The following is a 27442-nucleotide window of genomic DNA, read 5'->3' on the forward strand; positions in this document are numbered from 1 at the left end:
ATCAAACTCAACCATTTTTTGTAAGTGTTTTTTTAATATATGCTCAAGTGAAAACCCGATTAATGTCCTCAACCTGTATCAAATTAAACACAATTTGAATGTAATTATCAGGATGTTCAAGAGGCAGAAGGCGAGAAGCATACATATCTAGGAAGGCTGTGGTTTGAAGCAGTTTACTGAAATGGTGAGGGGTGTGGCCGTGGAGGGATTTGAAAACCAGGGTGAACATTTTAAAATCAAGATGTTCTTTGACTGGGAGCCAATGTAGGCTAGCAAGCACGGGTGATAGACGAATGCAAGCTAAAGATACAGGCAACAGAGTTGGAGTTTAGAGGGTAGAATGTCAGACACCAGCCAGAAGTGTGTTGGCTCAGTGGCGTCTAGAGGTAAAGCCATGAATGGTGGTTGTAGCAGTAGATGGGCAAAGTCGGGCGACGTAGAGGTGGAAATGGACAGTCTTGGTGATGGCACGCGTATGAGGTTGGAAGCTCATCTTGAGATCAGATGTGCCACCTAACTTGTGAACAAATTGGTTTAATCACAGCCTGTTACCAGGAAGAGAGATGGAATCGATACTGAGGGAATGGAATTTGGGCCAGGAAGGAAAAGAGTGGCTTCGGTCTTCCCGGTATTCAATTGGAGGAATTTTCCACTCATCCAGGACTTGATGAGAACCAGGAAGGAAAGTTGGGTGGAAGTCGATTCACCTTCATCTTTGTAAGGAGAGCTGGATGGGTTGTAGTATTGTCACTGGACTAGTAATCCAGACACTCTGGAGATCCAGGTCCAAATCCCACAAAGGCAGATGGTGAAATTACAATTCGGTAAAATCTGAAATTAAAAGTCTAACGATGACCATGAAACCATTGCAGTCTGCCATTCTTGGCCTACATGTGACTCCAGACCCACTGCAACCTGGTTGACTCTTGGGGATGAGCAATAAATGTCCAGCTGGCAACAACCACATTCCAGGAAATAATTTTTAAAAACTGACTTACTTTGGCTTCAATCCACAAATGCCTTTTTAAAAAGTCTCATCCTCCTGTTTTGATCCCTCCATGACCTCAACCCTCCATATCCCTTTAACCTTCCAATGACTTTAAAAATCCTCTCTCTGCTCCTTTGGCTGCTGTGCCTTCAGCCTTCTGGGCCTTGAACTCTCTGCAGCTCAACTGTCTCTCCTTCCCCAAAACCTTCCTTAAGATCAAGATCTTAGTTAGCCACCTACCCCAATATCTTCTTTGGGTAGGTGTCAATTTTTATTTGTGTTCCGCTCTTATGGTCTACTATAATGCACTTAATGGAGTGCAGAAACAAAACTCTGGACTCACCAAGCATTCATTGCCTATTAATTATACGGAGGACAATTGTGACAAATTACAAGATCTTGACACACTTGCAGAATCATTTCTCATTTTCCTCCACCTCCAGCATGATGTCTCCACCAAACGCATCTTTTGCTGAGTCACAGTGACTCAAAATAGAATCCCAACAGTGCAGAAGGAGGCCATTTGGCCCATTGAGTCAGCACCAGCCCTTGGAAAGAGCATGCTACTTAAGCCCACTCCTCTACTCCATCCCCGTAATCCAGCAACCCCATCTAACCTTTTGGACACTGAGGGGAATTTGATCATGGCCAGTCCACCTAACCTGCACATCTTTGGACTGCGGGAGGAAACCGGAGCACCCGGAGGAAACCCACACAGATATGGCGAGAGAGTGCAAACTCCACACAGTCACCCGAGGCTGGAATTGAACCCGGGACCCTGGAGCTGTCAGGCAGCAGTGCTAACCACTGTGCTGCCATGCCGCCCATAATGTTGACTCTCTTTCGCTTCCCACAGATGCTGCCAGACCAGTTGAGTTTATCCAGCATTTTCTGTTTCTACGTTTTCCCCCTCCCGTACCTGCCTCCCCGAACAGGCGCCGGAATGTGGCGACGAGGGGCTTTTCACAGTAACTTCATTTGAAGCCTACTTATGACGAGCGGTTTTCATTTTTTCATTTCCCCTTTCAGCGGGGACAGTTTCCTCCATGAAACCCTGGTCTTCCACCCTATCACTGTCCTTTTGTCCTCCAAAACCTATCACATCTCAAACTTTTCCCTGTCACAGTCATGGAATATTAACTCTGCTTCTCCCTCCACAGATGCTGCCATATCCTGGTGAGTATTCCCAGCGCTCAGTTTTTCTTTCAGGCTTCCAGCAACATCAGTATTCTGCTTTTTCTCTGGTAGCATAACCACTCTGCTACCATACCCCCGTGCATGGATGGTGCAGCATCCTAACCCTAACCCATGCCTCCTCCTTGCTCAGCATTGCATGAATAGCGTTTACTTTATTGTTTCCTAACAGGATGCTGCAAATAGTCGAAGGCCGAGGAAACGGTGTGAAAAAAAGCCCCACTTCAATGCCGTACAAATCCACGGTGCCACGAATGACCAAGAGTCGAAGAAGACCATTGTTCCCAGAAGGGATGGTGCAATAAAAATCCACGAGAATATGAATAATCAAGGGCCCATGAAACAAATGCAAGAAATTACACCAGTTGAAAATGTGTTGCAAAAAGAGTCATTCAGTGCTAAAGGTCAGTAACGAATGTGCAGTTTTATTTACACAGATTCCACCTATTTGTGCAGACATTGTGGAATGATGTTGATGCCTGTTTACATCTCCTCCACTTAACCTGGTGATTGCAATTTGCCTCTTGCTTGCTTGTTCTGCCCCCCCCCCCCCCCTCTATAAATCTCTTGGAGCCCATCTCTGAAGTTGGCTGCTATGCGGTACCTTGTACCCTATATAAAATCCTAGAATTTACAGCGCAGAAGGAGGCCACGTGGCCCATCGAGTCCGCAAAGCCCCCCTGAAAGACCACCCGACCCATGCCCCCACCCCATCCCCATAACCCAGCAACCCCCCCCCCCCCCCCAAATCTCTTTTGTCATTTAAGGGCCAATTTTATTTTGAAATTTAGAGTACCCAATTATTATTTTTCCAATTAAGGGGCAATTTTGCGTGGCCAATTCACCTAACCTGCACATCTTTGGGTTGTGGGGGTGAAACCCGTGCAGACATGGGGAGAATGTGCAAACTCCACACGGACAGTGACCCAGGGCCATCATTCGAACCTGGGTCCTCAGCGCCGCAGTCCCAGTGCTAACCACTGCATTAAGGGGCAATTTAGCATGGCTAATCCATCTAGCCTGCATTAGTTAGATTTCTTACCTGGCAGCTTGCGTTTAACACAATTGACCAGGTGTTCTACTGTGCAAGTTCTTTCAACTTGGAATTCAGGCTTGTATAATTTGATCAGTGCTGCAAATTATGCATTTTAAAAATTGCAAAGAAAAAAGTAGAAAGGAGGCAATAAACAATGAAAACAGGTGCAGTACAGAACAAGAATTATTGCAAATATAGGAACAAACAAGACAGGATAGGTTTAGAACCATGCACTCAAGGAACTAGTGCCTCCAGTTTTGATACCAGATAAATCCAATAACAGGTTAATAACGGATTACAATGGAGGGGGAATTGAGGTTAAGGCCATATAAGTACAGGAGGATAACAGTTCAGGGCGCACAACCTTGTGTATTGCCAGGTTAAGACAAACAATACCATATAATCATGCAATATGACTCATGGAAAGTCCAAAAGGAGCAAGGCGGACAAGGTTAGAGCCTATAAATTTGAGATGGAGGCCCAACAATCTATCAGATTTAGAATGCATCACAGATGTCAAGAATGCCATAGGAATACATTCCATAACTAATTTATGCCCATTTTGAATTGAAAGATATCTGTCACTAATCCAGGAGCATAGGATATTTTTACAAGCTGCAAAGGACAAAATGATGTACAGCCGTTTTTCATTAGTATCCGTAATTCTCTCATCTGGAAGACCCAGAATTGGGAATAAAGGATTAAATTCTTTTTTTTTTTTTAAATAAACTTGGGAGTACTCCATTCTTTTTATTGCCCAATTTTTTAAGGGGCAATTTAGCCTGGCCAATCCACCTCACATGCACATCTTTGGGGTGTGGAGGTGAAACCCACGCAGACACAGGGAGAATGTGCAAAGTCCACACGGACAGTGACCCAGGGCCGGGATTCGAACCCGGGTCCTCAGTGCTGTAGTCCCAGTGTTAACCACTGCGCCATGTGTCGCCCCAACATTTCTAGGGGATATAACTATCTAAGCAATCATGGCATTCCTGCCCAGCCATGAAAACGGCAGGGATGACCAAGGAACCAAGTCCCACCTAACACAAACTAGCCCATGCAACTGTCTGAAACTGGGTGATCGTGACACCAGATACTTGAACCCCAAAACGGACCACCGAAATTAGTTGGCCGGGGTGGGGAGGTGCTTCTGGAGGTTGGGTTGAAATGGTAATGGCTAAGAGCAATAAACAAGAGAAGGAAGGAAGGAATTTCCCTTTTCTTAACTGCCCCATCTAACTGGCTTCCTCTTCTGAGAACCTTGCATGGTGGAACATTTGCAACTAATTATCAGGAAGAAATTAATGTGACAAATTGTGGGGGGACAAGTATCTTGAAGTCCTAGAATGTAAACCTGAAGAAATTAGTTGCAAAATCTATATATTCTAAGACTGCCTGAAGAACATCAAGGCCCATGGAAGGTCCTTCCAAAACTTGGCTTTCTGAAATGCAGAGGCAGCTTTCCAGTTATGCTGGCAATCTCGGATTCCTGACTGTCAAACTTTTACCCAGGTGACTTGGCAGAGCTTGAAAACCTTGAGCAGAAACTACGGGAGGAACTGAGATGGAATGGGACACATGAAATACTTCATCCAACGCTTCAGAAATGTTAGTACATTTTCTTTCTGTTGGGTCCACTTGTGATTTGTTAAATTTGCTTCCCACCCATTGCAGATGGGCAGAAGTGTAGACGGCAATGACCCTTCGTTTCAGATCTGGGTTAAAATCCAATCTAGACATCGGACTAAACAGTTGTCTGCTGGCTGCCTAGGAAAGCATTTGACATGTGCGGTGAGTCCCACAGGCCCACATCGGCACCCAGAGCCAATGGAAAGTGTCACTGGTGAAGTAGGAGTTTTTTTTCTGTATCAGCATTTATCTCCTACCCTTAATTGCCATGGGGAAATTGGTGGTGAATCGCTGCATTTTGTGCGCTGAAGGTGCTCCCTAGGTGCTGTTCGACGTCACAGTTTTGGGGGGTTTGCTCGGCCATTTCAGAGGTCACCAAGGGTCCACAGCGATGAAATTCACTCTTAAATCTCACACTGGCACCTGTTTGGGTACACGGAGAGAATTCAGAATGTCCAATTCGCCTAATAAGCACGTCTTTCAGGTCTTGTGGGATGAAACCGGAGCACCCTCGGGAAACCCACGCAGACACGGAGAGAACGTGCAGACTCCGCACAGACAGTGACCCAAGAAGGGAATCGAACCCGGGTCCCTGGTCCTGTGAAGCACCAGTGCTAACCACTGTGCGACCGCGAAGGTCATAAATAATAACAAACTTTGCAATAAATTCTGACCCAATATCTTTGTTTCAGTTTTGTACGGTTTTCCCCTTCTCCACTTGCGTTTACGTAGGATAAGTGTAGTCCTGGCCATACTTTCCAAAGGACACTTGGTTAAAGTGGCTCTCCTTGTGCATCATTTGAGTGGCGCAATCAGTGAGCCAGTACGCAGGGGTCACTGGCATAAATCCATGCTGTACCAAAAGTCCAGAAATTGGTAATATCACCTTCAAAACTATTCTTAAACTGAACTAAGTGACCTTGATATAGTTTCAATATTCTTTAAAATTGTTATGCATTGTACTTATATGGTCCTTTTTTTTTTTTACATCTAGCTGGAATAAAATTAAGTGACCTCCAACTCACCGAATGTCTAAATGTGAAGCATTTAGGATTGGCTTCTGTGCAAAATATTGAGTTGAATTCCTCTTTTCCTGTAAACGAGTCTCCTGGAATTCGGGGTAAGGGTTTAATTTATATTTCGAAGTAGACTAATTGGCCTAAACACAATTATAAGGTCTGTTGATGTTTAATCTTCTAGCCTGCGCAGTTAAGATGAGGATGTGGTGTTGCTAACTTGCTGTTGTCTCTTAATTTGGCTCTGTTTAATTACGTTTGCTCAAGAGTCGCCAGGTATCTTTCGACACCACCACAAGGTTCAAAACCGAATACTGATCAAAGACTCGATACGCCAGTTAGTAAGTTCAAAAGCAATGCTCATTTATTTACAGACAGTCAAATCTACTCATGCATAAAACTCTACAAACTAAACTATCACTATTACTAAAAGCCTATACTTAGCTTCGGGTGCCCACTCAGTCAGAGGAACAATGGCCGTTGCTCGGTTCTGAGGCTGCTGGGTTGAGTTGTTTACAGGATAGCAACTAGGGGCGTCTATCTCGTAGCGTGCATTGACTTGGAACTTACTTGGTCTGGCGTAGCTGCTAGGCAGGTCTCTCCTCGCTGAGAGCCAAGGCCAAGAGAGCGATCCTCTCGGGGAGTCGTTTTTAATACCCCAAAAGGGCTTTGCACGCTTTTGGGCGGGCCTTGGACTTGGCCCCAATTAATTGGGCCGCTTCCCAATTGTCCTTATCGATTTTCCTCCAATACAGGGGTGGGTTCCCTGGTTGCTGGGCGTGTCCTAGGTGGCCGTTGGTTTGCTTTGTTTTAGTCTCCTCTGGCGCCGGGATGTCTGGCTTAGCATTGTTTACCTAAATGTTGCCTTTTGTTCCCGGGGATGGCTTATTAGTACGTAGATGATTCTGCAGTACCGGTCCTGTCTGAGAGCTAAGGCTCTAATCAACAGACAGACCTTGCACCTGCTTGCTTTTTTGGTATTGTCCAATTTTCCCTGCATTCTTTGCAAGTGTCCATTTTGTAATCGGGACGTGGCCATCCCAGATGGCTGCAGCCTCCGTTCTTGCATTGCTCACCCATATTGACCAGTTACATGATTATTCCATTAGCAGTGTTTGCATGTAGGAGCACCAAGCCAGAAGTTTCCATGAAGTTCATCTTGTGGAGCCCTGGCCCACTTTGGTTAATATTCCCATGAATTTGAGTAAATTTCAAGCCGTTTGGAAATCAATCACAATGTTGTGGTGATCCACCAAATAACCAAAGATAGTTCTTTCTAAACTTCATGAAACTGAAATGATGCAACCAGCAAGTGAGAAATTAAGGTGCAAATAGAACTGTTGACGGAGCCTGGAGGTAGATTGACAGAATCCTCTGCCTGTTGTTTGGTTCCACTTGCTGAAGTAAGAAGTTTCTTCTTTAAGAAGAAACCGATATTGGTGACCATGTCTTCATCACTGTATTTGTGATTGTTAATCCAGTGGTTAAAATGGGCCCGAACTTGTACCAATTAAGATGTTGTTGTTCTTTGAGCCCTCGTCTATGGGTGACATTGGCATGGTGTTCAGATCCTGGACCCAGACCCCCAATGTTTGTTAGGATACTGGAAAAGAACCCCAAACACTTTTTTAAAATGTTAAAACTGTGAGGAAAGGATACTTCACCCCATGAGTAATAACTCTGACCAATAGGTGTCTTTTATATTAAAAAACACTCTTTGGAGTTTGTGAGCAGCATTTGGGTCCGTATCTAAGGAAGGATGTGCTGGCCTTGGAAAAGGTCCAGAGGAGGTTCACCAGAATGATCCCTGGAATGAAGAGCTTGTCATATGAGGAACGGTTGAGTATTCTGGATCTTATTGAAACTTACAGGATACTGAGAGGCATGGATAGAGTGGACGTGGAGAGGATGTTTCCACCAGTAGGAAAAACTAGAACCCGAAGGCACAGCTTCAGACTGAAGAGACGATCCTTTAAAACTGAGATGAGGAGGAATTTCTTGAGCCAGAAGGTGGTGAATCTATGGAACTCTTTGCCGCAGAAGGCTGTGGAGGCCAAATCACCGAGTGTCTTTAAGACAGAGATAGATAGGTTCTTGATTAATAAAGGATCTGGGGTTATGGGGAGAAGGCAGGAGAATGAGGCTGAGAAATCAGCCATGATTGAATGATGGACCAGACCCGACGGGCCGAATGGCCTAATCCTGCTCCAATCCAAACACAGGATTAAATACATTAACATCAGAGAGAGAGAGAACAAAAGTCCATTAAGCCTCTCCTTGTAAACACATACATGGTTGGAATCATTGATGATCTCACACTTACGATATCTTGATTACACGTTTTGAGGCAGCACGTGGCGCAGTGGTGGCCCTGCTGCCTCACGGCACCGAGGTTCCAGGTTCGATCCCGGCTCTGGGTCACTGTCCGTGTGGAGTTTGCACATTCTCCCGTGTTTGCGTGGGTTTCACCCCCACAACCCAAAGATGTGCAGAGTAGGTGAATTGGCCACGCTAAATTGCCCCATAATTGGAAAAAGTAAATTGGGTACTCTAAATTCAAAAAATAAAAATAAAAAAAAAAAAAATTACACGTTATGCAGACACCGCCCGTCTGTTGGTTAAACCAGGATTTTTAAAAAAACTCCAACTGATACCATATCCCAGGCTTTAAATAACATTACTTCAACAGATATTTATAATACAATCTATATAAAAATGTCCCACATTCATCACACATGGCAAACTTAAAAGACTTAATACATTATCCAGATGTACCTTGATCTGAGATGCTGCATTTACAGTTTACTAATATGCAAAACCACAAGCCTCTAATATGAATCTGTGATAATATTTACTTTAGTTTCTGATTACGGTATTGTTTTGGCAGGTGAGTTTTGGCACTGCATAGACAGAAAAATCCCCAAGGACAGGGCTATTAGGAAAGAGTATAGCTGATCCCTTCAGCCCATACACATTCCCTTATGAGTGTTTAAGTACCTTGTGACTTATTTTCTTTCAGAAACCGGGATTCCATTTATCTCCCGGACAGGAAAAACAAATGATCTCACCAAGATTAAGGGCTGGAAGCACAAGTTTAATCTACAGCCTGGGTCACCCGAGGACAAGCCTAGTCCACCACCTTCAAGTAAACAAGAATATTTATCCTGTTTTGTTCTTCTTTCATAATTGCTGCATATGCGCAGGTCCGGAAAAACTCCAAAGCAGGAAGAATGTTATTCCAGTTTACTAGCCCATTATTAGTACAAAGAAAGATCCGAAGAAATAATTTTGCTGAATGATGTGATGAATGTTTATGAAAATGTGTATCAAACATGTAATCCATAGTACTCTACACTTGAAAACACCTGTGAATGATTTTATCTTGTTCTGTTGGTCTTTCCTTCTCCTTTTCCAAGTTTGTAGAACTTCTGGCAAATTCATTTTTCATTCACTACTCCAGGACCAACACCAGTGTTTGAGCATTGACTCTCTGTACTGTATTTTGTTTGGGGGAGGGGGGGGAGTAACAATACTTCAGCAGCAAGAAGAGTGTGGGACTTGCACTCCTGAATCGGGAGGAAGCCCTCCCCATGAGAGCTACCAACCAATCTGAGTAGCTGGCAGCTCTTGCAATCCTGACAGCACCAGTGCTCCGTAGTGGCCGCTGCCAAGACTAAACAAGCCCAAGATAAAGGCCCCAATGCATCCTGCATGCAGGTAAGTTGAGGGTATTGGGTGGGGAGGGATCAGGCACCTGACAAAATGGAGTGATAGGTGTGGATTTTGTGGAGACGAAGGAAGGGATGTGCCCTCCATGTGCACAGGCTACCTCTACACCCTCTCAAAACGTTTCCTAACAAAACTGCCCACTTCCACTGGCCGTCCCACCCCAACTGTGGTATAACATGGAGTTAGTTGGCTTCTTAACCAAGCTCAATTAACCTGGAATAATTTACCTATGATGTCTACTCCCTTGTATCATGGGATCAACTTAGGGGTGGGCTAGCCACCCTCGTATGTTGTGTGTCCCCATGCTGAAAACAGCATGACGCGGTAAAATCCAGCCCCCTCTGGTCAGAGTCAGTAAATGTAACGGTAAAGCACTGGAGTCTGAAACGTTTCAGTATGGTTTCAAATCCTATCCCATTCAGAAGAGAATCCACTCGGCCTATTAAGTGGAATGCCCTGTGGGGTAGAGTGCAGACTCAATGGGCCAAAAGACGACAAAGAACAAAAAACAGCTCAGGAACTGGTCCATCGGCCCTCCAAGCCTGCGCCGACCATGATGCCCGTCTAACCTAAGACCGTCTACACTTCCGGGGTCCGTATCCCTCTTCCCATCCTATGCATGTATTGCTCAAGACGCTCCTTTGCACTATCGTACCTGCTTCAACCACCTTCTCCGGCAGCGAGTTCAAGGCACCCACTACCCTTTGTGTATATATATTTTTAAAACTCCCTCGCGCATATCCTCTCAACTTTGCCCGTTGCACCTTAAACCTATGCCCCCTAGTAATTGACTCTTCCACACTGGGGGAAAAAGCTTCTGACTATCCACTCTGTCATGCCCCTCATAATTTTGTAGACTTCTATCACGTCGCCCCTCAACCTCAGTCGTTCTAATGAGAACAAACAAGTTTATCCAACCTCTCCTCATAGCTAATGCCCTCCATAGCAGGCAACCTGGGTGGCACAGTGGTTAGCACTGCTTCCTCACCGTTCCAGGGTCCGACCTTGGGTGACTGTGGAGTTTGCACATTCTTCCCACGTCTACGTGGATTTCCTCCGTGTGCTCCGGTTTCATCCCACAGTCCAAAGATGTGCAGGTTAAATTGATTGGCCATGCTAAATTGTCCCTAGGTGGGGTTCCAGGAATAGGGTGGGGATTGGGCCGAGCTAGGGTTCTCCTTCGGAGGGCCGGTACAGACATGATGGACCAAATGACGTCTTTCTGCACTGTAGGGATTCTGTCATTCAATGAATATCCTCTTAAACCTCTTCTGTACCCTCTCCCAAAACCTCCACATCATTCTGGTAGTGTGGCGACCAGAATTGAACCGTATATACCAATATGTATATGCCTGACTAAGGTTCTATACAGCTACTGCATGACTTGCCAATTTTTATACTCAGTGCCCCGGCCAATGAAGGTAAGCATGCCGTGTGCCTTCTTGACTACCTTCTCCATCTGCGTTGCCACTTTCAGTGACCTGTGGACCTGTACACCCAGATTCCTCTTACCCCTCTCTTTCCGTACACGCCTTTGTTGGTTAGAAGTTGTGTGTGGATGCATTTGGGAAGAGGTTTTTCAGATGCAATCCCATCTTTAAAAAGCTCTATTGTACAAGAGCGAGATACATATGCTGAAGTTAAATTAGGAGGATTCTTTCTGTGCAAATTATTGATATTGTAACATTTCAATATTGGCTCTTGCATAATTTGGCACTCTTTCTGAAAAGTATCCCTCCCTCTCTTTAACAGGTGCCAACACTGCAATTATTAAAAATAGATCAGCATTTGTTAGTGACTTGCTTGATGAATATTTGGAGAAAGAAGGGAAGATAATTGAGCAACAGTCACTGTTGTATGATTTTGAGATGCCCGAAATTGGTCGTCAAACTCCTACCATGTTGGACTCGTCGAGCAACATTCAGCAAAACACTACCCGTTCCCCTGACTATGGCACAACAGTCAAAAACAAACCTTCACATTTGGAAATGTCTCCCGTGTTAGAGAAGCATTTTAGTGTTACAAACAAAGGGATTTTCATCAGAGATATGCGAAACACCAGCATGAATCCGAAGGCTAGGTGTAAAACACAGAAGAAGGACATCTCGGCAGCTAAAAGATCCAAAGATTCCAGTCCATACTCCAACACTTCAGAATTATCGAATAACAATAAACCGTCTGGAATTTATAACACATCCCCACAGAAGGTGAGTCTTCACCTATTGCAAAATAAGATTTATTCCGTGCTTCCCCCAACAATCTTGGAAAGATCACTTTCTTCTGCACCAGTGAGACACTTGTCACCAGCCATCTCTGGATGAATGTCATTTTTGTTTCACTGACTTGGGTAGCTTGTTGGTAAGAGTTTATAATTATTTAGAACAAATGAGTTTATTTTTGAAAAGCTTAAATAATTCATAGGATTCAGCAGTGAGAATTTTTGTGGACATCATTGTTGGCTATTTATTTGGGATTGCAGTATAAACAGACTGGAAGAGTGAATTGTTATCGGTACTGTAAACTGCCTCTGTCTACCAGTGGCACAGTGGTTAGCACTGTTGCTTCATAGCGCCAGGGTCCCAGGTTCCATTCCCGGCTTGGGACACTCTGTGTGGAGTTTGCACTTTCTCCCCGTGTCTGTGGGTTTCCTCCGGGTGCTCCGGTTTCCTCCCACAGTTCAAAGATGTGCAGGTTAGGTGGATTGGCCACACTAAATTGCCGTGTCCAAAAAAAGTTTCGGTGGGGTTACTGGGTTACGGGTATAGGGTGGAGGTGTGGGCTTAGGTAGGGTGTTCTTTCCATGGGCCGGTGCAGACTCGATGGGCCAAATGGCATCCTTCTGCACTGTAAATTCTATGATTCATGATGTGACTTCAGTAATAAAGTTTATTTAGATTGAAAAGCTTAGCCCAAGTATGCCATCTGACTGAGGGGCAGTCTTTTTAAAAATAAATTTAGAGTACCCAGTTATTTTTTTCCAATTAAGGGGCAATCTAGCGTAGCCAATCCACCTACCCTGCACACCTTTTTTGGGTCGTATGGGTTAGACCCACGCAGACACTGGGAGAATGTGCAAACTCCACACGGACAGTGACCCAGGGCCTGGATCGAACCCGGGTCCTCGATGCTGTGAGGCAGCCGTTCCAGCCACTGTACTGCCCCGACCCTGTCTTTTAATTTTAGTTTAAAAACATTGGAAGTATTTGCCTGTGAAATGGTATCCTGTAGAAGGAAAGTGATTTTAAGGTAGCTTTCCGTGTTGTAGGCATGTTCTCGTTCTAATCCAATGTCCGTGATGTCTGGTGGATGTTTTCTGGACCTGTTCCAGCTGCCAGAGCTTTATTCCCATGTAGGTTGGAATATTTTGGTCAATGTGGAAAGGATGTTGGAACAATGGGACGATTGTGGTGTCCGTTTAACAGGGTGGCATTAGGGTTGAGAGGAGATGGTTTATTATGGGGATCAGAAAGCATTGGAGAAGATAAAGGGCAGCACGGTAGCATTGTGGATAGCACAAATGCTTCACAGCTCCAGGGTCCCAGGTTCGATTCCGGCTTGGGTCACTGTCTGTGCGGAGTCTGCCCATCCTCCCCGTGTGTGCATGGGTTTCCTCCGGGTGCTCCGGTTTCCTCCCACAGTCCAAAGATGTGCAGGTTAGGTGGATTGGCCATGCTAAATTGCCCATAGTGTCCAAAATTGCCCTTTGTGTAGGGTGGGGTTACTGGGTTATGGGGATAGGGTGGAGGTGTGGATCTTGGGTAGGGTGCTCTTTCCAAGATCTGGTGCAGACTTGATGGGCCGAATGGCCTCCTTCTGCACTGTAAAAAAAATTCTATGATAAAGTGGGATCGAGTGTTTGTATTTGCTGTTCAATCAATGATTATTTCCAATGATAATGAACAAAAGGATATAAGTGACACTCCTGCTGGATATATAACAGGAAAGGTTAGAAGTTTTTCTTTGATTCATTCATTAATTTCAAACTTCAGCTGAGCATTGAAAAAAATAATTTGATACATATTTGAAGAACGATAAAAGATTTGGGGGCCAGCAGAGATATGGGTGGATGGTCCCAGTAAGTAGCTAACATCAGCCCAGTGCAGTGAGCTAAGTGGCCACCTGTGTCCTTTTTAAGTATGATTATTTGAACTCTCTGAAAGATAGTTTCTGTAATGCAGGTTATTGTACTGTTTTCTTCCCCAAGAAACAACAGAAGCCAGGTTCGACCAGCCTCAAGAGTGTCCATGTGGTATCGAGTCTTAAAGGAGGAAAAAAATCCAACATTTCAGGAAATCAAACTGAAGCAATATACACTTCAGGTGAGGACAATGAAAAACAGAATTTCACAGGATTCAGAAGTCCAGCCTGTTGAATTGTCAGTCCTGTCTTGAAATGCAGAAAAGAAAGAGTGGAAATCTGGAAGAACCAGTTATTTCTCAGCTCGTGGGTTGAATCTTCTTATCTCGGGGGATTTGGGCTGTGGAACCACCTCTCGTGACTCCTGCACAGTTACTGCTAGGCTATCAGGCTCCCGATCTGACATCCAGTACTGAATCATGGAACAAAACAGTTACATCACCGAGGAGGCCATTTGACTCATTGTATCTGTGCTGGCTCTTTGAAGGAGCAATTTACCAAACACCACTCCCCAGCCTTCTCCACATAGCTCTGCACATTCTTCCTTTTCAGATAATACTCCAATTCGCTCTTGAATGTCTCTATTGAATCTGCCTCCACCGCACTCGGGCAGTGCCTTCCATATCCCAACCACACTCTACTTGAAAATGTTTTTCTTATGTCTCCACTTGCTTCTTTTCCCAGTTACCGTAAATCTGGATCTCCTGATTCTCGATCCCTCCCCCAGTGGGAGCAGCTTTTTCCTAACTTTGTCCAGACCCCTCATGCTTTTGAATACCTCTATTAAATCCCCTCTCAATCTTCTCTTCCCCAAGAAAACAGTCCCAGCCTCCCCAATCTATCTTCATAACTTTCTCATCCCTGGAACCATTCTCATGAATCTTTTCTGCCCTCTCTCTAACGTATTTACTTCTTTCTTAAACTGCGGCACGCAGAACTGGAACATGAAGCTCCAGTTATGAGGCTGAACCAGTGTTTTGCATAAGTTTTACGAGATCAGTAGAAATTCTCCTCCAATTAAATATTGGTAAAACTGAAGCCATCATTTTTGGTCCCTGCTCCAAACTCCATTCCCTAGCTACTGACTCTAACACCCCTTACTCTGCCTCTCACTTGAGCAGTGTTTTTAAAAATAAATTTAGAGTACCAAATTCATTTTTTCCAATTAAGGGGCAATTTAGTGTGGCCAATCCACATAACCTGCACATCTTTTGGGTTGTGGGGGCGAAACCCGCAAACACGGAGAGCATGTGCAAACTCCACATGGACCACTTGAACAAAGAACAAAAGGAACAGGCCCTTCGGCCCTCCAAGCCCGTGCCGACCATGCTGCCCGACTAAACTACAATCTTCTACACTTCCTGGGTCCGTATCCCTCTATTCCCATCCTATTCATGTATTTGTCAAGATGCCCCTTAAATGTCACTATCGTCCCTGCTTCCACCACCTCCTCCGGTAGAAAGTTCCAGGCACCCACTACCCTCTGTATAAAAAAAAAAAACTTGCCTCATACATCCCCTCTAAACCTTGCCCCTTGCACCTTAAACCTATGCCCCCTAGTAATTGACCCCTCTACCCTGGGGAAAAGCCTCTGACAATCCACTCTGTCTATACCCCTCATAATTTTGTAGACCTCTATCAGGTCGCCCCTCAACCTCCGTCGTTCCAGTGAGAACAAACCGAGTTTATTCAACCGCTCCTCATAGCTAATGCCCTCCATACCAGTCAACATTCTGGTAAATCTCTTGTGCACCCTTTCTAAAGCCTCCACATTCTTCTGGTAGTGTGGCGACCAGAATTGAACACTATACTCCAAGTGTGGCCTAACTAAGATTCTATACAGCTGCAACATGATTTGCCAATTCTTATACTCAATGCCCCGGCCAATGAAGGCAAGCATGTCGTGTGCCTTCTTGACTACCTTCTCCACCTGTGCTGCCCCTGTCAGTGACCTGTGGACCTGTACACCTAGATCTCTCTGACTGTCAATACTCTTGAGGGTTCTACCATTCACTGTATAGTCCCTACCTGCATTAAACCTTCCAAAATGCATTACCTCACATTTGTCCGGATTAAACTCCATCTGCCATCTCTCCGCCCAAGTCTCCATACAATCTAAATCCTGCTGTATCCTCTGACAGTCCTCATCGCTATCCGCAATTCCACCAACCTTTGTGTCGTCCGCAAACTTACTGCTCAGACCAGTTACATTTTCCTCCAAATCATTTATATATACTACAAACAGCAAAGGTCCCAGCACTGATCCATGCGGAACACCTCTAGTCACAGCCCTCTAATTAGAAAAGCATCCTTCCATTGCTGCTCTCTGCCTTCTATGACCTAGCCAATTCTGCATCCACCTTGCCAGCTCACCCCTGATCCTGTGTGACTTCACCTTTTGTACTAGTCTACCATGAGGGACTTTGTCAACGGCCTTACTGAAGTCCAAATAGACAACATCCACTGCCCTACCTGCATCAATCATCTTTGTGACCTCTTCGAAAAACTATCAAGTTAGTGAGACACGACCTCCCCTTCACAAAACCATGCTGCCTCTCACTAATACGTCCATTTGCTTCCAAATGGGAGTAGATCCTGTCTCGAAGAATTCTCTCCAGTAATTTCCCTACCAGTGACGTAAGGCTCACCGGCCTGTAGTTCTCGGAATTATCCTTGCTACCCTTCTTAAAAAGAGGAACAACATTGGCTATTCTCCAGTCCTCCGGGACATCACCTGAAGACAGTGAGGATCCAAAGATTTCTGTCAAGGCCTCAGCAATTTCCTCTCTAGCCTCCTTCAGTATTCTGGGGTAGATCCCATCAGGCCCTGGGGACCTATCTAGCGTAATATTTTTCAAGACGCCCAACACCTCATCTTTTTGGATCTGAATGTGACCCAGGCTATCTACATACCCTTCTCCAGACTCAACATCTACCAATTCCTTCTCTTTGGTGAATACTGATGCAAAGTATTCATTTAGTACCTCTCCCATTTCCTCTGGCTCCACACATTGATTCCCTTGCCTATCCTTCAGTGGGCCAACCCTTTCCCTGGCTACCCTCTTGCTTTTTATGTACGTGTAAAATGTCTTGGGATTTTCCTTAACCCTACTTGCCAATGACTTTTCGTGACCCCTTCTCGCCCTCCTGACTCCTTGCTTAAGTTCCTTCCTACTTTCCTTGTATTCCACACAGGCATTGTCTATTCCCAGCCTTTTAGCCCTGACAAATGCCTCCGTTTTCTTTTTGACGAGGCCTACAATATCTCTCGTTATCCAAGGTTCCCGAAAATTGCTGTATTTATCCTTCTTCCTCACAGGAACATGCTGGTCCTGAATTCCTTTCAACTGACACTTGAAAGCCTCCCACATGTCAGATGTCAATTTACCCTCAAACATCATGGGCAGCACGGTAGCATTGTGGGTAGCACAATTGCTTCACAGCTCCAGGGTCCCAGGTTCGATTCCGGCTTGGGTCATTGTCTGTGCGGAGTCTGCACATCCTCCCCGTGTGTGCGTGGGTTTCCTCCGGGTGCTCCGGCTTCCTCCCACAGTCCAAAGATGTGCAGGTTAGGTGGATTGGCCATGATAAATTGCCCTTAGTGTCCAAAATTGCCCTTTGTGTAGGGTGGGGTTACTGGGTTATGGGGATGGGGTGGAGGTGTTGACCTTGGGTAGGGTGCTCTTTCCAGGAGCTGGGGCAGACTCGATGGGCCGAATGGCCTCCTGCACTGTAAATTCTATGATATCCACCCCCAATCTAGGTTCTTCAGTTCCCGCCTAATATTGTTATAATTAGCCTTCCCCCAATTTAGCACATTCACCCTAGGACCACTCTTATCCTTGTCCACCAGCACTTTAAAACTTACTGAATTGTGGTCACTGTTCCCGAAATGCTCCCCTACTGAAACTTCTACCACCTGGCCGGGCTCATTCCCCAATACCAGGTCCAGTACAGCCCCTTCCCTAGTTGGACTGTCTACATGTTGTTTTAAGAAGCCCTCCTGGACGCTCCTTACAAACTCTGCCCCGTCTAAGCCCCTGGCACTAAGTGAGTCCAGTCAATATTGGGGAAGTTGAAGTCTCCCATCACCACAACCCTGTTGTTTTTAGTCTTTTCCAAAATCTCCCGCTGGCTGTTGGGAGGCCTGTAGTAAACCCCCAACATTTTGACTGCCCCTTTCTTGTTCCTGATCTCTACCCATATAGCCTCACTGCCCTCTGAGGTGTCCTCCCGCAGTACAGCTTTGATATTCTTCCTAACCAGTAGCGCAACTCCGCCATGCCTTTTGCATCCCCCTCTATCCCACCTGAAACATCTAAATCCTGGAACGTTTAGCTGCCAATCCTGCCCTTCCCTCAACCAGGTCTCTGTAATGGCAACAACATCATAGTTCCAAGTACTAATCCAAGCTCTAAGTTCATCTGCCTTACCCGTAATACTTCTTGCATTAAAACATATGCACTTCAGGCCACCAGACCCGCTGTGTTCAGCAACTTGTCCCTGTCTGCTCTGCCTCAGAGCCATACTGGCCCTATTCCCTAGTTCTCCCTCAATGCTCTCACCTTCTGACCTGTTGCTCCTGTGCCCACCCCCCTGCCATACTAGTTTAAACCCTCCCGTGTGACACTAGCAAACCTCGCGGCCAGGATATTTATGCCTCTCCAGTTTAGATGCAACCCGTCCTTATATAGGTCACCTGCCCCGGAAGAGCTCCCAGTGGTCCAGATAACGGAAACCCTCCCTCCTACACCAGCTGTTTAGCCACGTGTTTAGCTGCCCTATCTTCCTATTTCTAGCCTCACTGGCACGTGGCACAGAGAGTAATCCTGAGATTACAACCCTAGAGGTCCTGTCTTTTAACTTTCTGCCTAGCTCCCTGAACTCCTGCTGCAGGACCTCATGCCCCTTCCTGCCTATGTCGTTAGTACCAATATGTACAACGACCACTGCCTGTTTGCCCTCCCCCTTCAGGATGCCCTCTACCTGTTTGGAGACATCCTGGACCCTGGCACCAGGGAGGCAACATACCATCCTGGGGTCTCTTTCACGTCCACAGAAGCGCCTATCTGTGCCCCTGACTATAGAGTCCCCTATGACTATTGCTCTTCTGCGCTTTGACCCTCCCTTCTGAACATCAGAGCCAGCCGTGGTACTACTGCTCTGGCTGCTGCTGTTTTCCCCTGATAGGCTATCCCCCCCCCCCGACAGTATCCAAAGGGGCATACCTGTTCGAGAAGGGGACAACCCACAGGGGATTCCTGCACTGACTGCCTGCCCTTTCTGGTGGTCACCCATTTCTCTGCCTGCACCTTGGGTGTGACCACATTTATATAACTGCTATTTATGACGCTTTCCGCCACCTGCATGCTCCTAAGTGCATCCAACTGCTGCTCCAACCGAACCATGCGGTCTGTGAGGAGCTCCAGTTGGGTGCACTTTCTGCAGATGAAGCCACCCGGGACGCTGGAAGCCTCCCGGACCTGCCACATCTCACAGTCAGAGCACTGCGCCCCTCTAACTGACATTGCGTCAATTAATTAGTAAATTAAAGTTAAAATTTTTTTTTTGAAGTTACTGTTAACTATCTGTTTCCTAGCACTAGATTTATACTATAAATGTGAAAGCTAAATACAGTACTCTCCATTCTCTGGCTTAGATACCCCTCTAAATTATAATTAAGTAATGATGTTTAATTAGTTTACCAGTGCTTAATTTTTTAAATTTAGTGTAGATTCCCAATCAGCCAATCTGGTCACAGCTTTTCTGTGATGTCATTTCAGTCCCCCCCCCCCCCCCCCCCCCCAACACCCCCACAATTTGAAAAGTTAAAAATCACTTACTTACCTTCTGAGAGTCTCCGGTTCTTTCCCTGCTGATTAAAAGTTACAGGCCAGAAGAAAGAGAGAGAACAAAACAGTAGGGGAAAAGCACCTTCTCCCACTCTGCACCGAATTACCTCACTGCACCAAATTACCAAGTTTCAAATTCCCACTCTGGATGTGTCTCACTCACTCAGGCTGTGTCTCTTTGACCTGCGCAATGCTTGTTGACCTTGCAATGTTGATCTTGTTTTCAAATCCGTCCTTGGTCACCCCTCTCTGTCTCTATAATCTCCTGCAGCCACACAATCCCACCAGATTTCCAGTGCTCCTCCAATTCTGGCTCCTGAGTATCCTGGATTTTAATTGCTGCACCATTGATTGCTTGGGCCACTTGGCCTGAAATCCACTCCCTACAATCCACCTCTCTACCTCACATTCCTGCTTAGGTCATTCCTTACAATCCATCTCTTTGACCAAACTTTGTTAATCTGACCAAATATCCTTCTGTGGCACACTATCATATTGTTTTGTTATACTTTAGACCCAGGACGTGTTTTGTTTCATTAAAGGTGCTTTTAAACGAAAAAATATTTGTTCATGGGATTAGACCGGCAGTCCTTGCCGATTTCTAATTGCTCTTGAAAAGGTACGGCATGCCACCTTCTTGAACGGTGCAGTCCATGTGGTGTATGTAGGTACACCCACAGTTCTGTTAGGGTGTTTCAGGATTTTGACCCAGCGACAGTGAAGACTGTGGTGTTTCTATGCATCTGTTGCCCTTGTCCTACGAGATGGTAGATGTTGCAGGTTTGGACGGTGCTGTTGGAGGCGGTCAACTTGGTGATTTGCTGCTGTGCAGGCTTTGGGGAGTCAGGAGATGTGTTCGAGAATTCCCAGCCTCTGGCCTGCTCTTGTAGCCACAGTATTTAAATGGCTGGTTCGGCGCAGTTTTTGATCAATGGTAATCCCCAGAATGTTGATCGTGAGGGATTCAATTATGCTAATGTCATTTGAATGTCAACGGGCGATGGTTAGATTCTCTCCAGTTGCAGATGGTCATTGTCTGGCACTTGTGTGACACAAATGTTAGTTGCCACTTACCAGCCCGAGCTTGAATATTGTCTAGGTCTTGCTACATTTGGACACGGACTGCTTCAATGTCCGAGGAATCATGAATGGTGCTGGACATTGTGCAGTCATCAACGAACATCCTCATTTCTTTTTTTTTTTTAATTTTTGAAAAAATAAATTTAGAGTACCCAATTATATATTTTCTTCCAATTAAGGGGAAATTTAGCATTGCCAATTCACCGAACCTGCACATCTTTTGGTTGTGGGGGTGAAGTCCACGCAGACATGGGGAGAATGTGCATACTCTGCACGGACAGTGACCCAGGGCCGGGATTCGAATCCGAGTCCTCAGCGTTGCAGTCCCAGTGATAACCACTGCGCCACATGCTGCCCTGAACATCCTCATTTCTGACCACCTGATGGAGAGAAGGTCATCGATGAAACAACTGAAGATTATTGAGCCTAGGACACTATCCTGAGGAACTCCTGAAGCGATATCATGGGACAGAGATGATTGGCCTTCCAACAAGTAAAACCATCTTTGTGCCAGGTATTACTCCAACCAATGGAGTGTTTCCCCTCTGTTTCCCAATGACTCCAGGCTTGCTAAGGCTTCCCGATACCACATTCGGTCAAGGGCGATCACTCTAGCCCCACTCTGGAGTTCAGCTCTTTTGTCCATGTTTGAATCAAGGCTGTAACAAGGTCAGGAGCAAGGGCGGCACGGTGGTACAGTGGTTAGCACTGCTGCCTCACGGTGCCAAGGACCCAGGTTTGATCCCGGCCACAAGTCACTGTCCGTGTGGATTTTGCACATTTCCTCCCCCCCCCCCCCCCCCCCCCCCCCCCCCCAACCCCGTGTCTGCGTGGGTCCCACCCCAACAAACCCAAAGATATGCAGAGTAGGTAGATGGATACTCTGAATTTTTTAAAAAGCTGAATCAGGAGCTGAATGGCCTTGGCGGAACACAAACTGAGCATCAGTGAGCAGGTTATTTCTCAATCAGTGCAACTTGATGGTACAGTTGGTGACACTGTCCATCATTTTGAGGAGTGGGAGTAGACTGATGAGGTGATAAATTGCCAGGTTGGATTTGTCCTGCTTTTTATGGACAGGTTATAACTGGGCAATTTTCCACATTGGCGTGCAGATGCTAGTGTTGTAGCTGTACTGGAACAGCTTGGATCAGGGTATGGCTAGGCCTGGATCACAAGTATTCAGTACTATTTCTGGGATGTTGTCAAAGCCCATAGCCTTTGCAGAAGTGCCTTCCTTCTCTTGGTGTGAATCAAATTGTCCGAAGACTTTCTTTAATGATGCTGGGGACCTCAGGAGGAGGCCGAGACGGATCATCAACTTGGCACTTCTGGTTAAAGAAGGTTGCAAATTCTTCAGCCTTGTCTTTTGCACTGATGTGTTAAGCTCCCCCATCATTGAGATGGGGATATTTGTGGAGCCTTCTCCTCCTGTTGCTGTTTATTGTCCACCAGTATTCACGTAATGGTAGAGTGGGAGATATTCAGGACCATGAGGTTACAGATTGTGGTTGAATGCAATTTTATTGCTGTTGATGATCCACAGTGCTTCATGGATGCCCAGTCTTGAGCTGCTGGATGTCTTCTAAGGGATGGCATGGTGGCACAGTGGTTAGCACTGCTGTATCACAGCACCAGGGACCTGCGTCATACCCAGGACATACCCACAAATGGTGATTGTGGTGTCTGGGACATTGTCTGTAAGGTATGAATCGGTGAGTAAGACGATGGCTGTTCCAGATGACGAAGAGTCACCCAGATTCAAAACATTAGCTCTTGTTCTCTCTCCACAGATACTGTCAGACCTGCTGAGATTTTCCAGCATTTTCTCTTTTTGTTTCAGAGTCCAACACACGCATTAATATGCTTTTATTTTTGTAAAGCTATTGCTTGACCGGTGTGTGTGTGGTACAGTGCTCCCAATTTTGGCACAAACTCCTAGATGTTAATAAGGAGGATTTTGCACAGTCAAGAGTGGCATTGTTGTTTTCAGCACCTCGTTCAATGCGGTTTCATTACTTTTAAGACTTTTGTAGCGATTTGATACAACCGAGCGGCTTGCTGGGCTGATTCAGAGGGCATTAAAGAGTCAGCGACATTGCTGCGGGCCTGGAATCCCGTGTAGGCCAGACCAAAGTGAGGACTGCAAATTTCCTGTGAACCAGTTGCATTGCTATGACAAGTGACAACGTTTTCCTGGTCACCATTGCTGAGACTAGCTTTTAATTCACATTTATTAATTGAATTTAAATTCCACAAACTGCGGCGGTGGGATTTGAACCCTTGTCCTCCGAGCATGCGGCTGGGCCTCTGGATTACTAGTCCAGTGACAATACCACTACATCAATGTCTCCCTGTTACGCCTAGAGTCTAATTTGGAGCCTGACTTGATCCTGTAATGAAAACTATTCCATATTCACGATCCTGGCTGTATTCTATGTTGACCATTGGGCATAAATGGCAACATTATTTCTCTAAGCAACGATTTGGATATTAATTGGTGTTGAACCAGAAACTTTACCGGAGGCTTTCGGCCTTCAGAAACTAGAGATGTAAGACTTTGTATCAATGATTGTGCGAGTGAACAGAGATTATGTTGAGCCGTGGTTCTCAAACATTTTAGCCACAGATCTCCCTTATGTGGGGAGTCCCACAAGCTTTCACTTGCCCAAACGGGGGAATAAAACCTCATCCGAATTAATGAGGAGAACGGTGCTCCTTTTTCACCAGTGAGATGATAACCTGGTTCCAAACTAGTGAGCATCAGCCTCATGCCTTTCTCCACCTCTGGTGCCTCCTCCTTGTTTTCAGACTCTAAAGTGTTGAAAATCTGATCTCTCGGTTGTATGTTGGGAATGGAAGTAGGTGCTTTAAATCTATGCTGGTAATTCCAGGATACCCGGAATGTACATGGAGCCAAAGGTCCCTCAGACTGGCTAGTATTTCGGACCAGTGCATGGATCGCCAGGAAGAGCCTTGGGGACTGCTTGATGATCCACTGATCGAGTGAGCTAGATTCATGCTCATTGATTGTATTTCCTTTATAAGGAAGAAAACAGAAAGACCCGTTTCTCCTATGGGTATTGAATGACTCAATTTGTCCCTGTGTCAGACTTTGCTTTTGGATCTGCTTCCGTTCTGTTTACTGGTGCAATTTCTAGATATATCTTGCATGTCATAATTAATTTGCTACCTACTTCGCCATGTGCATTTTGGCTGAAGAACCTGTTATGTACGTATGTATGGAGTTGTATTTTTTTCCTAATTAAATCGGAGTCTGATTCACACACTTTACGAAAAGCTGGAGTACTATTTTGGGAAAACTATCAGTGGATTGGCTGTGTTGTTGACGGGAAGCAACTATATCCTGGATCTTTTTAAAAAATAAAAAAAAATCTCTACCCAAAGGTGTTTACCTCTTTTATACAGAACTTCCTCCAATCTCGCCCACTCCTTACACCTTGTTATTTCCACCCTTGAAATCCATCTTTTCCATTTGATTTTAATACTTACATTTCCTTCTAGCTCCTGTAGGAGGGAGGGAGGGAGGAATGAACTAAGTGGATTTGCAGTGAGTTTTTCCTGTATGAATTGAGAGAATTGTTTAATAACCCCTGACCAGTAACCAACAGTGATATTGTTGTCTTGCATGTACGACGACCCTTGTTTGAAGAGTAACACTCAAGGTCCAGATAAACACTTAATGTTTGAATCTTCTCTGTATTTGCACTGCCTAAAAACACTTTTGTAATAAATGCTGGTCAAGGCAAAGAGTTGCGAGCTTTTACTTATTTGGTATTTTTTAAAAATCTGATTCTACCCCCTCTCTCTCTCTCTCTCTCATTTTTTTATATATATATATATATATATATATATATTTTCTCAGTCTCTCTTTTCTCTCACCTCTCTCACCTGTTTTTTCTCTCCTTTCTCTCTCTCTCTCCTTTTTCTCTCTTCCTCTCTCTCCCTCTCTTCCTCTCTCTCTCTCTCTCTCTCTCTCTCTCTCTCTCTCTCTCTCTCTCTCTCTCTCTCTCTCTCCTTTTTCTCTCTCTCCTTTTTCTCTCTCTCCTTTTTCTCTCTCTCCTTTTTCTCTCTCTCCTTTTTCTCTCTCTCCTTTTTCTCTCTCTCCTTTTTCTCTCTCTCCTTTTTCTCTCTCTCCTTTTTCTCTCTTCCTTTCTCTCTCTTCCTTTCTCTCGCTCTCTTTCTCTCGCTCTCTCTCTCTCTTTCTGTTTCTCTCTCTCTCTTTCTGTTTCTCTCTCTCTCTCTCTCTCTGTTTCTCTCTCTCTCTCTCTGTTTTTCTCTCTCTCTCTCTCTGTTTCTCTCTCTCTCTTTCTGTTTCTCTCTCTCTCTCTTTCTGTTTCTCTCTCTCTCTCTCTCTGTTTCTCTCTCTCTGTTTCTCTCTCTCTCTCTCTTTCTGTTTCTCTCTCTCTCCTCTCCCCTCTCTCCCTTCTCTCTCTGTCACAGACCCTCTACCCGATTGCTATTTTCTTTTTTAACCAAATATTTTTCTCCTCCTCAGATGATAAAATTTCTGAAGAGCTAGAACCACGATGCGTCCAAGATGAATCAGCTCCCCCAGCCACTCTTCAACCTCCTTCAGGATTGGAGCATCCATCAACAACGGTGAACCGATCAACAGCTTCAAAAGCTGTTGAAGTAATCTCGTACTGTATTTGGAGTGAAAGTCGTGTTAAGATCATTAAGTTAATTGCTGAGTGTGCAATGGCCAATAAACTTCCCTGCACACAGCGATTAGACAAATTTGAGATTCATTTGGAAAAGAGAGATGGGACTTCGTTGTTTCCACCTAAGAAGAATGTTGATGTGCGAGCAACCATCCAGAATTTCACGGACTCTGAATGTGCATTTGATAAGCCTCTAGTGCAGACTATGGTGATCGAAGCTGTAGTGGGTAACACTGCTTTCAAAACACAGCTGAACAATTTAATATCCAAGGTGAGAGCATTGTTTCTTCTCCACTGTGACAGTTTCTGGAAGGGGGTGAGCTGCATGGGGAGAGAAAGGAGAATCGGTTCCTTCCTTCCCCTGTTTGGCTCTCCTGCTGTGTTCCATTCAGTGACCTCATAATAAATTAGCAAGACGAACTTGATTTTGAGAAGTTTCTTTCTATGCCATTAGTAGCTGAATAATGTTTGGGTTACATTGCACACGTTCGAACTGCTGAGCCTCCATATTGGCTGCTTTTAGAGTACCCAATTCTTTTTTCTCCCCCCCCCCCCCCCCCCCCCCAATTTAGCGTGACCGCTCCACCTACCCTGCACAATTTGGATTGTGGGGGTGAGACCCACACAGACATGGGGAGAATGTGCAAACTCCACACGAACAGTGACCCGGGGCCGGGATTCAACCCGGGTCCTCGGCGTCATGAGGCAGCAGTGCTAACCACCGTGCTGCCCCGTATTGGCTGCTTATTGACTTTGTGTATTTGATGGAACCAATTTCATGAATGTAGGTGATTTTAAACCGTCTAGTTTTTTGATGTAATTGGCAATGGAGGAACTGGTTTAGCACACTGGGCTAAATCGCTGGCTTTTAAAGCAGGCCAAGGCAAGCCAACAGCACGGTTCAATTCCCGTACCAGTCTCCCCGAACAGGCGCCGGAATGTGGCGACTTGGGGCTTTTCACAGTAACTTCATTTGAAGCCTACTTGTGACAATAAGCGATTTTCATTCATTTCATTCTTGTCATTTTACAGAGGACTTTTTTTTCCTGCATCTCGCCTTTGGAAAACAATACAGACTCGCCCGAGGTTGGAAACCTGGAAGTAACTGGTTATGGAATGATCATAAGTTGTGCAGATTGATTTGGTTTTGGGGGCGGGGGGAACAATGCACAGCAACCTTTTCTGTATAAAACGTTCACCTGCAGATGTCTCAACCGTATCGTCTTGCTGTGGAGAGGCCTCTTGCAGAAAATCTTTTTGTTTTTTAAAAAAAACTTTATTTTACGAGGTTTCCTAAGTTCCCATTTTGTATTTGTATCTTGTGCATTAGGCTTCCAAGTACAGCTCCAACCAACCGCTTACTTCTCCGGTTCGCGTTGAATTGGATTTAGAGAAAAATGCCTCCCCACCAGAAAAGTGCCCGAGTGAAACGAGTGGTGGTACTACCCTGCCAAACAGACTCACTGGTTAGTAACTGGACTTGTTTGTAATCCCAACACTTGAATACATGTGACTTGCCATGCGAACACCTATCCGAATTGGGGGCAGGACTAGGCCGCTACTATTCCTATTCCACCCTATCTTTCAGCATCCAGAGATACGATAACCTCAGGCCTGGATGCTGGGGCGGGGGAAAGAATCATGTTTAAAAGGTTTGAATATTGGTCGGCCACTGTTAAGCAGTTCACAAAGCCTGTTTGAACCTCTGAAATTATACCTGGGAGCCAAGGCTCCAGTCAGAGTGCCAGAACCTTTTCCAGAAGCTTAATGTCCATGTTTAAAAGTGAGATGGGTCATTATGAACCACACACGGCTGGGTCCCTGTCCCCCTCAAGGGAGGATTGAGTGCGAGTCGGAGACAATGAGCTCCGAGAGAGTGAATCATTGAATATTAAGGATATGAGCTAGTCAGAGAACCTTTTGTAAAGCCCGACCGGGAAGCCATCAAGACCCGGGGCCTTGCCAGGCTGCATCAGCCCAATACATTTTTATACCTCGTTCAAGCGTAATGGGGAGTCCAGCTTTGAGCTCTTGCCCACCTCAACACCTGGAATGTGCAGATCATCCAAAAAGGTCAGCCGTCATCGAATTATCTC

General features: G+C 45.4%; 1 protein-coding gene across 2 annotated transcripts in view; it reads left to right on the forward strand.

Annotated features, from left to right (window-relative positions):
- Window positions 1–27442, forward strand: part of LOC140402476 (uncharacterized) — a 146506-nt gene that overhangs the window by 12177 nt on the left and 106887 nt on the right. For both annotated transcript variants that reach the window (XM_072490291.1, XM_072490292.1), the window contains exons 2-9: window positions 2355–2586; window positions 4731–4826; window positions 5842–5967; window positions 8883–9008; window positions 11345–11799; window positions 13797–13911; window positions 25181–25617; window positions 26677–26812. In XM_072490291.1, the coding sequence (XP_072346392.1) occupies window positions 2355–2586; window positions 4731–4826; window positions 5842–5967; window positions 8883–9008; window positions 11345–11799; window positions 13797–13911; window positions 25181–25617; window positions 26677–26812 (1723 nt within the window). The remainder of the gene's footprint in view (window positions 1–2354; window positions 2587–4730; window positions 4827–5841; window positions 5968–8882; window positions 9009–11344; window positions 11800–13796; window positions 13912–25180; window positions 25618–26676; window positions 26813–27442) is intronic.

This window comes from Scyliorhinus torazame, chromosome 25 (assembly GCF_047496885.1).
Source record: "Scyliorhinus torazame isolate Kashiwa2021f chromosome 25, sScyTor2.1, whole genome shotgun sequence".
NCBI lineage: Eukaryota > Metazoa > Chordata > Chondrichthyes > Carcharhiniformes > Scyliorhinidae > Scyliorhinus > Scyliorhinus torazame.